The following is a 14,665-nucleotide window of genomic DNA, read 5'->3' on the forward strand; positions in this document are numbered from 1 at the left end:
GACTCAGTCTTCCCCTGGCTACCATTCACCCGAAGCAGAAGCCAGAGCCCCTCCAGTGGCTGGTCAACCAGTCTTGCTCCTTGTACTTCTCTCTCACTTCCTCAGACAGACATGTTCCCCACTCCAGGCCTTTGCATTGGCTCTCTCCTCTTCCTGGATTCTCAGCCTTCCGTTAAGCTCACAGCTTACAGTCGTCCCTCCCCACTTCGCTCTTCGACTTTCACGGCCTCACTCTGTTGCGGTTTTTTCAAATATATTCATTAAAAAGTTGATCGAGACAGTGAAAATGATACAGCGCGCACTCGGTTGTCTGAGTCAATTATACACCCCTGTATTACAATTAAAATAAGGATTACCGTACGTGTGGACTGTAGGCCTATGTATTTGAGCACCCCAGGAATCCTTCAACGCCGGGTAAAACCGCTGGAGTATGGAACGGATTAACCGCGATAAACAAAGGACAACTGTATTCTCTTACCTCCTTTAGGACTTTGCCCAAATATCGCCTTGTCTCTAAGGCCTTCCTTGACCAGCCATGCACAGCACGTCCTTGCTCCTTTTCCTGTTCTCTTTTCTCCGTAACACCTATTATTATGGGGCATTCCATATATTTAATGACATTTCATACATTTCACATATTCATTTATGTTCTTGTTACTGCAATAGAAGCAAAAGAGGGCCAGGGATTTTTGTCTGTCTTGCTCATTGGTGTATCTATCCCCAGTTCTGAACACAAGGCCTGGCATACAGTAGGTTTTTAATAAATATTTGTTGAATGAATAATGAATGTGCACCCCAGTCAGAAGGTGGCTTCCTTCTGCTTCATTTCTATCCTAAACGAGTGCCCTTGTCTGCTTGGCTGCCCAGGACTCCTGCCCAGATCCCATCAGCAACAAACCCTGCCTCGCAGGGAATTTCCCAAAGGTCTACCCAAACCTTTGGTTCCCCTTTTCTGTAATCATGGGGATACCTGTCTTTTATTCCAGCTACAGTGCCTAACTCGACCTGGCCTGACACCATGTCATTTCTGAGTAGTTCTCAGGGATGCTTCACGGTGTTTGGGGCAGAGAGATAGATGGTGGAGGCCGGAAGGGCCTGCCCCCCTAGCCCTGCTCCTTCGGGGGTGGGGAACCTTTCCTCTGCCAAGGGCCATTTGGATATTTATAACGTCATTTATAACGTCATTTGCAGGCCATACAACATTATCAACTGAAAAATTAGACTGCTATATTTGGCGACGCGTGTGATGTTAGCTGATTGATTTCGCTGGCCTCATACAGCCTCCAGGCCTGATGTTCCCACCCCTGCATGGTGCCCCGGGGTCAGAGTTAAAATTTGGGAAAGCAGGGCTAAGTTGGGTGCTTTTGGGCCATCCTGCTTCATAAATCCTGTTCTTTCTTCCAGTCTACCTATTCACTCCACTTTCTGTCTGGGCCATTATCCTGGATCCTCTCCTGCTGAGGGTCAGACCCCCAGGCATGATGCCCTCCCACCTCCTAATGAGTATGTTTTTTTTAAATTAGGTAAATAGCATGAAGGAGCTGTACCTGCTAATGGAGGAAGAGGAATTAAACTCCCAGCATTCTGATAACAAGACCTGCATAGGGGACAGCTGGACCCAAAACACGGTTTGTTCTCAGCCTGTTCCCAGTCCTGTCCTGTCCATTTTTTTCTTTGTCTGATTAATGACCACTTCCTGCTATGTTCTCTGACCTATCTTGCACTGGGTACTACAGCTACAGAAGGTTATTGCCTGGTCACTGGCCCCAGATGCTCAGTGCTGTGGGGTACATAAGTCATCCCAGGGCAGTGACAGAGGACCAGATGATGGACTGTGGGGTCACAGGCCAGAGAGCAATTAATTCTGTTTGGAGTGCAGTAGACAGTGTCACAGAGAAGTGGTCATAGATGGTGGGTTTTAAAGGTTGAAGAGGAGTTTGCCTAATACAGAATGGGGAAAAGACTATTCTGGACCAAGAGAAATGTGTGCGCAGAGATGTGGCAAGGTATCCAGGGATTTGCTATATCTTGGGATGTATACAGTGGAGATGAGGACATCAGGCTGGGGTCATCTGAAGATGGACCTTGCGGTCTGGGGTCAGGAACCCTCAAATCAAGCCAGGGATAGAGACAGCAATGGGATCAGGCTCCCGGGGCACACGCAGTGAGCTTGGGTATGGAGAATAGGCTATGGGCTAAGGAGAAGAGATTGGGACAGAGTCAGGCAGTCGGGGGCTCCATGGTTTAGACTCCTTATCTGGCCCATCTGGGATCAGAGAGGCAGATCCTGGGCAAGGAGAAGGACCCAGGGCCTAGACACTACAGGGCCTCAAAGAAGCCAGGGCACAGCTCAGATTTAGGCTGTTATTCACTCTTTTTTTTTTTTTTTTTTGGTGGTACGTGCCCCTAGCGGGAACCGAACCCGGGACTGTGGTCCACAGGCCGACGCTCAACTGCTGAGCCAAACTGGCCAGGGCTAGGCTGTTATTAACTGCAGGATTTTTGTTTATGTGAGGCTGGGATACATGTTGGCCTAGGAGGTGGCCTGAGCTGAGATGACTCAGCTCAGAAATCTCAGGGTTGAAATTTTATTGGTGAGATGACCCAGGAAGGGTGTGGGACTTGCCCGAGGCTTGGCAGAGTCCTGGTCTGGACTCTAGGTGAGTGTTCCCAGCCCAGGCTCCCCTTGCAGCCCCCCTAAGTGCTCCTGACCCTGGCCCTGCCCTTGTCTGCAGCCCAATGAGTACATTAAGACACTGGCCGACATGAAGGTGACGCTCAAGGAGCTGTGCTGGCTGCTCCGGGATGAACGCCGTGGTCTGACTGAGCTTCAGCAGCAGTTTGCCAAGGCCAAGGCCACCTGGGAGACAGAGCGGGCAGAGCTCAAAAGCCACACCACCCAGGTGAGTCTCCTGCCTGCCAGAGACATCTCCCCCTTGCTCTTGTCTCAGCCCAGCCCTGCTCCTAGACGCATAGGAACCCCATCACCTCACCCTGTGACCCAGAGAAGGCGAGAGACTTGCCTAGAGTTACACAGCAAGGGGATCAGAAACAGTGGGGACCAGGAGTCACTGAGCAAAGAAAAGAAGGTGAGGGATTAACAAAGGTCATAGGGGCGTCAGAGGCACCTCTGTGCTACCAGAGGCTCACAGGTGAGGCCAGATGCTTAAGTGGCTGTCTGTACCTGTGACATTCTTCACACACACGCATGGACTTCACCTGCCTGCTGTCCTCATTCTTTCCCCCTTCTCCTCATAAGGATCCCCTAACCCCCCTGCTACCTGGCTCTGTTCTGTTCCCTCCACTCAAACCGAGGGACTCCTCTCCCCACAGCCCAGCGTGACCAAAGAGCCTTAACCAGGAGCTCTGTGGGTTTGCTCTCTGCTGTGTACCTGGAGGCAAGCTGATACCCCGTTCTGGTCTTTGCAGTGAGTGGGTGGGGTGGGCTTCCTCCCGCTCAGAGAGAATGCTCTGAGCACACCTCCACCCCCACCACAACTCTGCAGGGTCCAGCTTCCTCCAGCCTGCCCCTGCTGCAGGCTGTGTTCCCAAGCATCATGGCCCCTTGGAGGTGGGGACACATGATCTCTGCTGGACAAGTGACAAAATAGGCACAGCGGAGTTAAGTTTCTTTCCCAAGGTCACCCAGCTAGTCAGGATCAGACCTGACCCTCACTCCCCATACCTTCGCCTGCCCTGACTCCCTTGATGACAATCTCACCTACTTCCAGTGCTCACTGATTTCTGGCCACCATTCTCTCCTCCTGACCCTCCCTGCAGATCTCATCGCTCCAGCCCCATCTGCACATTCCACGGTGTCCACACTGCTGCCCCCCTAGCCCAGCCATTCCGGGTGCTCCTCCCCACTGGGTACCTGACTGGTTCCATGAGGGTTAAGATCCCAGACCACAGCCTGGGGGATGTGGGGTGCATTAATTCTTAAGGTTGCCTGTTTACCTCCTACCGCCCAAGGTTTGGGGCTGAGAAAGCCACCATGCTGGAGTGATTCCTGCGTATATTTATTACGTGACTGTGTGTGCATGTCCCCCACTAACTGTAAATCCATACCACTGGTAAGAGTTGTGAAGTATCATGAGAAGCAATAATTAAGAACCTCTGCTATGTTGTAGCTGTGGGAGCTGGGACAAATAACTTACCTCTTAGAACTTCTTTTCCCTTGTGTAAAATATCAAAAAGGGTAGTTATCTTGCTGAGTTTGCGTGAGGATACTAAGATAATGCCTGTAAAGCCCTTAGCAATGGGCTTGGTGTGTAGAAAGAGTTCCACCAGCCTTTTTTGGGAGGAGGGGTTAGTTCTGAGTAAGGCGTCCTCCCAGGAGAGGTCTTCTCAGGGAAGCTCTCTCCCCCTGCCCCCTGCTGGTGTCCTGGTGGGAAAAGGGGCAGGAGAACAGAGAGGTGGGACCTCCTGGTGCCAGCGCCCAGTTTGCTCTTCCTTCCACAGATAGAGCTGAAGGCTGGGAAGGGCACAGGGGAGCGGGCAGGGCCCGACTGGAAGGCCGCCCTTCAGAGGGAGCGGGAGGAGCAGCAGCACCTCCTGGCCGAGTCCTATGGCGCTGTCATGGAGCTGACGCGGCAGCTGCAGATCAGCGAGCGCAACTGGAGCCAGGAGAAGCTGCAGCTGGTGGAGCGGCTTCAGGGTGAGAAGCAGCAGGTGGAGCAGCAGGTAAAGGAGCTGCAGAACCGCCTGAGCCAGGTGAGGCTTGTCCCAGCCCAAGTTGGCTCAAGCCACAAGGGGGAGTCACTGTAGGAAAAGGTCTGGGGTAAGATCTCCTTCAGGTATAGCTGGATCCAGGTGCTCAGAGAGTACAGTAGCAACTAGGTCTTTCTCTCTGCCAGTCTCCCAGGCTTGCTTTCCTCTGTTTTTTTGTTTTCTTTTTTAAAGCAAGATCTCATATGTGGCCACTGTTAGTTTTGTGCTCATATCCTTACAGCTTAGTGATTGCAATGGAAAGAGTTTTCCTTTTCCATAAGCCCTTGATTGGCCAGGTGTGAGTCATGTGCCCAACCCTGAAGCCTGCCAAAACCCAGGAATGAGGAGGGAAGAACCAATGGGCCCCCATGGGAAAAGTGGAATCCTCGGACCAAAAGAGGGGGACAGGAAAAGCAATCATTGAACATCACACCCACTACAGTTGACATCATGCTCCCAGCTTAGCAAGCTGTGCTCTCCTCTTTATTTTGGCTTTTTCCATTGTTTTACTTTTTATTTTAATTACATATATCAGGACTTCATCTTTATATAAGACCCAAATATTGCAAAAACATACTCCAACCCACTCCTTTCCTTTCTTGCTAAATTTATACTCACAGAGATTTTTTTTTATCATTAATTGAATCATAATGTACATATTGTTCACACTTTGCCTCTTTCATAGAGAGCTGTTCACAGCAGGGTGTGGAGGCCGGTGTCACTCAGCTTGTCTGCTCTGTAGTGTTCCTAGGATGGAGACACCACCCTGATGCGATGCAGCTGCCGCTTAGCTGATCTAGCTGTTTCAGGAATTGTAGCATGAATTAACATAACAGTAACAACCATATTATAATACACCTAGTATTAAATATAATATCATCTATAAGGATGCCCGTAAGTGGTTGTCTTCATGATAATTTCTCAAGTCCACCTTGCTGGTGGCTCAGAGCTGCCCACTGGGCAGGTGGCTTCTGGCCCATGATCCAGGTTCTGTGGGGTGTAGAGCAGAGCCTGGGGAATGTGTCAGCACAGGGTGGGGCCTTGCTCACCACCTGTGCCCACCACTGATCTCCCTCTTTACCCTTGCCCAGCTACAGAAGGCTGCTGACCCTTGGGTCCTGAAGCACTCAGACTTGGAGAAGCAGGACAACAGCTGGAAAGAGGTGAGCAGGGCAGTAGGCCACCCATGTTCTTTTGTCTTTTGGCTACACTGGGAAGTCCCTCAGCCGGGGAGGATGCGACAAGAAGGATGCTAACCCTGTCCCACAGGTCACACCCTCGTACCTTGGGCTCTTCAACCCTGGGATCTCTACCCTATGTTTCCAGCCTGTGGGCTGGGACTTGTGAAGGCCCTCTGCCAGCTCCATCCTTCCATGTCTGGGAAAAGGGCTGGGTATCTGTATTTATGGCATGACTCCTTGCCCCCTCTTGGTTTCATATGTGCCTTTCTGAAAAGCAGGGCCTCTAAGTAGCCATGTGATCTTGAGCAACACACTGTTCCTCCCTGGGCCCCAGTTGCCTCACTGGTGAAATGAGGATCCCGTTCTCTGCTTTAGCCCAGCCCTGGTTGTGGAGATCAGTTAGGTCACACGAGTGAAGTTTGCTCCTGAGCCTCAGAGGCACTGTCCTTACAACAACACGTGGAGTAACCAAACTGGACAGACAGCCCTTTGCATCATCCCATGTAATCCTTACAACAGCCCGAGAAGCGGTGTGTTCGTCAGGAGGTTTGGCTGCAACAAAAACGGATTCGGGGAACTGAGACAGGAGAGGGTTTTATTAGGGGCTCCAGAGGGCTGGCGATGCAGGGTGGCTGCTCTGGAACCTGCGTGAGATAAGCCCAGAGGAGGAACCTTCAGGTCACTGCAGACACAGTCAGCTGAACAGTGGCCACTGGGTGTTGCCACCACATTCAGATTAAGTTCTAAACAGACTGTTTCCTCGGATTCTCTCTTGGAGCTCTGATTGGCCAAGCCTGGATCACATACTTATGGGGAGAGTAAATGCACCATAGTCAGAAACTGACCAATCGGCATTCTAGATCAGTGCTGACATCACTCCCACTCTACAAGAGGAGACTCAGGTGTGAGGTGTGGGGTCAGCTCCCACAGTGACCTCCTGATACCTTCCCTCAAGGTGTTGGTGGCCAGAACTGACCCTTCTTGTCTCTCTATTCCTTGACAGACACGCAGTGAAAAGATCCACGACAAGGAGGCTGTTTCTGAAGCTGAGCTTGGGGGAACTGGCTTAAAGAGGTGCTGGCATCCCCTCCACCCACTTCCCCCTGCAGCCCCGCCCCTGCTTCACTCACCCTCCAGGCCCCGCCCTCTGCTCTGCCCCGCCCCTTTGCTTCTCCTCTCTCCCATGACCCAGGTGCCCACCACCGCACCTCAACAGAGCTGAGAGAATCTGGCGTATGGTTTCTATGCAGCCCAGACCACTTAGGGGCTGGGAAACTTGGGGCCATTATTCCCATGTGCAATTTTTTGTTTGATTCTGGGTATGGAAAACTGGGAGCCCTGCATAGCCTAGCTGGGGAAGAAATTATTTAGTTTCTATTGAGGTTCTTTCTTCTTGTGTCTGTAGTTAGAAGAGTCAAGTTGGACTCCCATTCCTGGGATTATTGAGCAGCTTCCTCTGGGCCAGGGAGACCCCCAGGGCTCTCAGGACCTTATCTCCATAGTTAGGAAACTCATAAAAGGAGTGAGGGCAACAGAACCCCTGAGAGGCCATGGGAGCAGGCCGAAGCCAGGAGGGGGACTGTGGAGTCAAGCTTGGGGTTAGAATTTCAGCTCTGCCATTTCTAACTCTGACCTCGGGCGACATGTACCTTCTCTGTCTGGTTAGGATAATAGAAGCTGCCTCCTGGAGATACTGGAGGGTTGAACGGTCTGACATGTGAGACGCACTTTTGTCTGCCTGGCATTTTTAGTCATCAGGCAACACCTGTGCCAAGTCTATGCTGGAGAATTAGTGAAGTCTTAGTTTGGGTTCCTCCAAAGCAAAGACAAGGATTTGAGACCTTGTCGCAAAGATCTGAGACCAGGGTTTGAGTGGAAATGATCTGTTTGGGAGTGGATTCTCGGAAGCACCTGGAAGTGAGACCGGAAAGGGAAGGCAACGAGTAAAGGGGGTGTTGTCATTCCATGGGCAACCTGAGCTCAGTTTTGCTGAGGAACTCTGGGAGCCAGAGTGGAGCATGCAACTCAGGCTTCTGTCACCCAAGGAACAAGGAGCCACCAAATCCCACCCATTGTTGAGGGTTGTGTGTAGGGGCATCAACTCCGGTATTTCCAGCTTCCTCTGTGTGGAGGCCAAGTGTGCTTCTGCAGTCAGAAAAGAAAGCCCTTAGATGCTCAGCGTATGCAGTGTTGGGTGTGTAGGTGTGAGTGCTTAGGAGATGTGGGACAGGGCGCTGGCAGAGACTTCCATAAGGGGCGAGCAGGACAGTCATCGTCCCAGACCTGGTGCAGTGCAACCACCAGGGAGGAAGACCAGAGTGCCTGCTGGGTGTTACCTTCCGCTAACGCCGCTCTTCCTCCTCTGCTCTTCTTCTCCGCTCTTCCCAGGACCAAATCTGTTTCCTCCATGTCTGAGTTTGAAAGTTTGCTTGACTGTTCCCCTTACCTTGCCAACGAAGCCGCCCGGGGCAAGAAACTGCCCAACAACCCTGCCTTTGCCTTTGTGGGCACCCAGCCAGTGGACCCAGAGAAGGATGCCCAGGCACAGCCACGGGACTGCAGCCGCCTGGGTGCCCTGGCCTGCCAGGACCCAGCAGGGAGGCAGATGCAGCGCAGCTACACAGCTCCTGACAAGACGGGCATCCGCGTCTACTACAGCCCCCCTGTGGCCCGGCGCCTGGGTGTCCCCGTGGTCCATGACAGGGAGGGCAAGATCATCATCGAGCCCGGCTTCCTCTTCACCACTGCCAAGCCCAAAGAGTCGGCCGAGGCCAATGGGCTGGCTGAGAGTTCCTATGGTCGGTGGCTCTGCAACTTCTCACGGCAGCGCCTGGACGGAGGCTCAGCGGGCGGCCCCTCGGCAGCCGGGCCTGGCTTCCCAGCAGCCCTGCACAACTTGGAGATGTCAGGCAACATGAGCGATGACATGAAGGAGATTACCAACTGTGTGCGCCAGGCCATGCGCTCGGGCTCGCTGGAGAGGAAAGTGAAGAGCACCTCCAGCCAGACGGTGGGACTGGCCAGTGTGGGCACTCAGACCATCCGCATGGTCAGTGTGGGCCTGCAGACTGACCCACCCCGCAGCAGCCTCCATGGCAAGAGCTGGTCACCGCGCAGCTCCTCGCTCGTGTCCGTGCGCAGCAAGCAGATCTCCTCCTCCCTGGACAAGGTGCACTCGCGCATCGAGCGGCCGTGTTGCTCGCCTAAGTATGGCTCACCAAAGCTCCAGAGGCGGTCTGTGTCCAAGCTGGACAGTGCCAAGGACCGCAGCCTGTGGAACCTACACCAGGGCAAGCAGAACGGCTCAGCCTGGGCTCGCTCCACCACCACGCGAGACAGTCCCGTGCTGAGGAACATCAATGACGGGTTGTCTAGCCTCTTCAGTGTGGTGGAGCACTCAGGGAGCACAGAGTCTGTCTGGAAACTGGGTATGTCTGAGGCTCGGGCCAAGCCTGAGCCTCCCAAGTACGGAATTGTGCAGGAGTTCTTCCGCAATGTGTGCGGCCGGGCCCCGAGCCCCACCTCGGCACCAGGGGAAGAGAACACCAAGAAGCCGGAGCCCCTCTCTCCAGCCAGCTACCATCAGCCAGAGGGCATGGCCAGGATCCTGAACAAGAAGGTAGTCAAGTCAGGCAGCAGCGAGGAGGCCAGACTCTCTGTGATCCCCCAGGTTGGGAAAGATGGTGTCCTCCGGGACGCAGATGGAACCCCAGTCCTTCCCAATGAGGTAGGTGGGTAGGGTTGCCCTTTTTCTTGGGAGTTGGGGTTGGCTTAGAAGGTCTAAGCTCTGCTGGTTTTCGAACTCAGGGAATATAGTTCATATATTTCAAAAAAGTTCTTGTGCTAGTCTGGGATAGGGTTTGGAAGGCCCAGATGTGGAATGACACATGCTCTGAATACCAAGAAACTAGTGAACATGGTTTAACAAGCTGCTTTGACACCACATACCAGAGACTAACAACATCCCGCACAGGGAAGGGCTGTGCTCACTTTTCTCCTGCTGCCAATGGTGTGCTGGAGCCGGCCTGTGTGGTTTGTGAGAGCCAGTTACGTGCATCTGTGTTCAGTGACATCACCTTGGTACCTTGAGGTCAGCCACAGTGGTAGAATTGACACTATGGGACCTGGCAAATGCCACAAGTCAGGGCCTCTCCTCCTTCCTGGAAAACTAGTTATTAAATGTTTATCAGCACACCACTGCCCCCACCCCACCGAGACTTCATGCCTAAGTGCTCTCACTTTCTCTGAGATCTTTTGCTGCGTACCACACTCCTAATACCAATTTCAGCTTCCGTTAGGGATTACTTGCATATTAGTAAAAGAATGCATATACAGTAGCCTCGCAGAAAGGGAAATGGTGGAGTATCTTATAGAACCTGAGGACAGGGACCCAAAGGCCTCAGCAGCTTCTTGCTGTCTCCCTCTCTCCTCTCTCTTGAGCTTCATTTTCTCTGATGTCCTCTTCCTTCTGTTTCTCTCTCTGTTGCATCTGCATGCGTTTCGGTGGGCTGTCCCAGTTCATCTTTTAGTTCAAGCACCTAAGAGAGACTGACTCAGATCCCTCTGTCCCAATTCCACATTTTTGGAAGAAAGAAACTGGTCTAACTCAAGTCCAGCATACTCCGTTAGTCCAGTGAGCTGTGGCCAGGACTGGTATTGTGTGGTATTGTGAGGATTGCGGGTGGGGGCACAGAGGTGGGGTAGGCTGTAATTGGCCCCATTGTATGTATTGTGTGTTGAGGTGGTTTCTAGTTTTTTCCTATTATACATAATTCTGCGGTGAACGTCTTGGTGCAAAAACATTTTTCCACATTTCAGATTATTTTCTTAGGTCTGAGTTGCAGAAATGGAATTACATGATAAAAGAATATAAATTTGTAAAGGTATTTGATAAATGTTGCCAAATTGTCTCTCAAAAGAGTTTGTCCAATTTCCATGGCCTCCAGTAGTGTATGGTGAGTGCTTTACTTTTCTATACCCTCACCCAGCTGGCTGCATTTAAAAAATCTTTTAAATATTTATTTCTGTTTTTTAACTTGTAAAAAACTTTTAAATTTAATATGCATTCTGAGCATATCAAGAATAGGGCTCACTGAATTCTCATAGACTGAACATATCCATTGTATTCGGTTTCCAGAGAAACAGAACCAATAGGCTGCGTGTGTGTGTGTGTGTGATTGGTTTATACCAATATTATAAGGAATTGGCTTGCACAACTATGGAGGCTGACAAGCCCCAAGATTTGCAGGATGAGTTAGCAAGCTAGAGACCCAGGAGAGCCAATGGTTTAGTCCTATCTGAGTCCGGGGCCTGAGAACCAGGAGAAGTGATGGCATAGTTCTAGTACAGTATATGTGTCTGATGTAGTTCCAGTCTGAAGGCCAGCAGGCTTGAGTCCCAGGAAGAGCTAGTGTTTCAGTTTGAGCCTAAAGGCAGGGAAAACACTGATGTCCCAGCTCAAAGGCCAACAGGCAGGAAGAATGTTTTCTTAATCAGGGAGAGTTAGCCTTTTCGTTCTGTTCAGGCCTTCAACTGATTAGACGAGGCCCATCCACATTAGGAAGGGCAATCACTTTTATTCAGTCTACCAATTTAAATATTAATCTCATTTGAAAGCATCCCCACAGAAGCACCTAGGGTAATGTTTGATCAAATATCTGGGCACTCTGTGGCCTGGTCAAGTTGACACATAAAGTTAACCATCACACCCATACAACTACACCTACATCAGAAAACAAAGGTACAAAGCTGGCTGTATTTTGAATGTTTATTCTAACGTTGATCCAAATATTCTTTAGTATATAAAATGCATGCTGCCCTGGCTGGTTTGGCTCAGCGGTTAGAGCGTTGGCCTGCAGTCCAGAGAGACCTGGGTTCGGTTCCTGCTAAGGGCATGTACCTTGGTTGCAGTTTGTCCTGGGCCTGGTTGGTTGTGCGGGTGGCAACCACTCGATGTGTCCCTTTCACGTCGATATTTCTCTCTCTCTCTCTCTCTTCCTCCCACTCTATCTGAACAAAATATCAAAAAATGTCCTCGGGTGAGGATAAAATAAAATAAAATAAAATAAAATAAAATGCATGCTACTCTTTGACCAATTGTTCTCCTAGGAATGTAGCCTATGGAATATTCACACAGGTGGGAAAACATATTTGTATAAAGAAATATGTTGTGTAATTAATAAAAATAGCTAATATTTATTAAGTACTTAATAGGCACTATGCGAAATGCTTTACATATCATATATGATTTAACCGTTACAACAACTTTGACAAAGTTGTCATGTTCCTCATCTTAGAGAGGAGGAAATCAAGGTTCAGAGATTTAAGTAATTTATCTGAGGTCACACAGCTGGTAAGTGTCAGGGCTGGGATTTGAACCAAGCATTCTAGTTCTGTAGAGCACTTTTTACCATTGTCCCTGTGTGTTGGTAACAGTAAAAATATAGAAACTACCTAAATGCACATCAGAAATTAATTGGGTAAGCCAATTAAGGTATTTCCACTCAGTGGAATAGTAGATCTTGGCATACACCGTGACAAAAAAGTGTTTGTGTTTTGCAATCACAACATGGGCTGTAAGAGATAAGGTCATTCTGGTAAATGTATGTGTGTGCAATTTGTTGAGAATTTACTTTGATGTGTAGGACCATGGACAGTGTCCACTTGCTTTTCGGTATCTTCCAGAACTTACTACATTCTGAGATGTTATTTATGAACATTTATTATGGCTCTAAGGGAAGAAAAACAATTTCTGAAAGTTGGTCCGAAGAGAGCTATAGTTCCTGGAACTGGTCCCTGGGCATGGCTGAGTCCAGTTCCTTGCCTGGCTGGCCATCCAACCCCTGGTGGTTTGTACCGCCTGGCTCTGCCTGACTTCCTTCTTCCCTTCCAACTCCTAGGATGCTGTTTGTGACTGTAGCACCCAGTCTCTCACCTCCTGCTTCGCCCGGCCATCTCGTTCTGCCATTCGCCACTCTCCTTCCAAGTGCAGGCTGCATGCCTCAGAGTCCAGCTGGGGTGGAGAAGAGAAAGCAGCCCCGCCCAGCGAGTGACAGCAGCTGAGGTCCCTGCCTCAACCAGCCCAGTCCATGGATAGCCGAAGGGAACCGGTGGAGAGGAGGGTCATGCCCTCCACATCACCTCGTCCTGGGGGACAGCAGCTGCACCGCTGCCAGAGAACAGCTTTCGTATCCCCAGGTAAAGTGGGGTCTCCTGCTGACCGCTGGGTGGCGATCTCTGACTCCCCAGGGGAAAGCAGTGAGTGGGAGAAAGACCAAAACTGTGCTTCAAAGTGTCTCCATAGAGATCCATTGGGAGCTGATTCATGGGTCCTAACGGAGAGTTTTGCCTGGTTCTACCCACACCCACTTCTCAGAAGAGCCCAGGAAAGGATACACTTCTGGCCACGCCCCTCAGAGGAAGGGCTCACGGAGATGTTCCTTGCCAATCCCACCCCCTTCATGGGGAGGAAACACCAATGAGAAGAATGGGCTTTGACCTAGGACTCAGCTTGGAGTTTCTGGTGGAGCTGGGCTGGTCATGTTCACCATCCCTACCTTCCTTCCACCGCCTCCTCCTCCCAGCCCCACTGCTTTGGATCGCTGTGACTCTAGGGGGTATGATAGGGCAGTAGCCAGGGCCAAGTATCTGCTTGGAACCCTGGCTCCCTGGATCTCCCTACCCAGAGCCTGGATACAGCAAGGACTGGAAGGTGGGAATGTGTGGGGCTCAGGGTCAGTGAGCCACTGGAATGCCTCCCTTGCCAACGTGACAACCTTCCCAGGAGATTCCTTGAGGACAGAATTAGGTAGAGTCACTCTCAAGATCTGGTGCACAGATAAATGCCTAATGCCCACTGCCTTGACCTCTGAGGCCTCTTTCCCCAGCACCCTGGAGGGCACCACATCTCCATTGTGTTTACATCCTGTGGCTGGTGGAGGGCAAAGCTATTCCCAGTAAGAGACTCCCATTGGCCAGGCCAGGCCAAGGAGCACTCCAAGAGGCTGGCGTCCCAGGACACAGCGGTAGGCTGGGGCCTGGAAACACATTTCTTGCCTAGGTTGTTTATTTGAATTTTTCTTACTATAAATATTTAAGGTGGTTTTACTTTATTTTAATAATTTAATTTACCCCAAAGTCCCTAAGGTAATTTATTGGAGGTTAAGACGTATTCTTGCCGCTGGGATAATGCAAGGCTTTGAACACGATGGACAGGTGAGGGGTCCCCGAGGTGGACAAGACAGCTCAGCAGCTGAGCTCTGGTCTCCTGATCAAGTTTGGGGGGCCCCCAGCAGAGCTGGAGCCTTGCATCTTGCTCCCCCAACATCACTGACCATTGGCCTCAGAGCACTGTTTTTCATTCAACACCTGGTACTTGCCCAGCCCCTGGCAGTCAGCCTGTAAATGCTCACTGACCAGCTGCAGGGCTGGACCCACTTCCCCACTTCCCAAACATTCTCCATGTCCCTTCTCATACTGCTGCCCCCATCTGACACCTTTTTTTATGAGTCAAACATGAATTACTAAGGCTCTGTCAAGAGCATGGAGATCTCTCCGTTTCCTAAGTGAGAATTTGCAGGAAAACAGGACTGAACTTCAAGAATGTTGTTTATTGCAGCTTTGCACATGGATCTAAGAGTGTCTGCCAGCCTGCCTCAGTTCTCACCAGACTGCCAGCCTTTTCATCAGCCTCTCTTAGCCTTATGACCTCTCATGGCTCCTCTCTCAGCCCCAACTCCACCGCCCACCCTCCCCCACATCCCAGGTGAGCTGCC

The 14,665-nt window shown here is 50.9% G+C and overlaps 1 protein-coding gene across 1 annotated transcript in view; it reads left to right on the plus strand.

Annotated features, from left to right (window-relative positions):
* The window catches only part of SOGA1 (suppressor of glucose, autophagy associated 1), a 65,621-nt gene extending 51,901 nt beyond the window's left edge, over positions 1–13,720 (plus strand). Inside the window, exons 9-15 of the mRNA XM_036245269.1 lie at positions 1,524–1,628; positions 2,736–2,903; positions 4,462–4,713; positions 5,802–5,873; positions 6,895–6,965; positions 8,280–9,618; positions 12,791–13,720. Coding sequence (XP_036101162.1) covers positions 1,524–1,628; positions 2,736–2,903; positions 4,462–4,713; positions 5,802–5,873; positions 6,895–6,965; positions 8,280–9,618; positions 12,791–12,943 — 2,160 coding nt within the window. The 3' untranslated portion in view covers positions 12,944–13,720. The remainder of the gene's footprint in view (positions 1–1,523; positions 1,629–2,735; positions 2,904–4,461; positions 4,714–5,801; positions 5,874–6,894; positions 6,966–8,279; positions 9,619–12,790) is intronic.
* The last annotated feature ends 945 nt before the right edge of the window (positions 13,721–14,665 follow it).

Source organism: Molossus molossus, unplaced genomic scaffold, assembly GCF_014108415.1.
Source record: "Molossus molossus isolate mMolMol1 unplaced genomic scaffold, mMolMol1.p scaffold_m16_p_6, whole genome shotgun sequence".
NCBI lineage: Eukaryota > Metazoa > Chordata > Mammalia > Chiroptera > Molossidae > Molossus > Molossus molossus.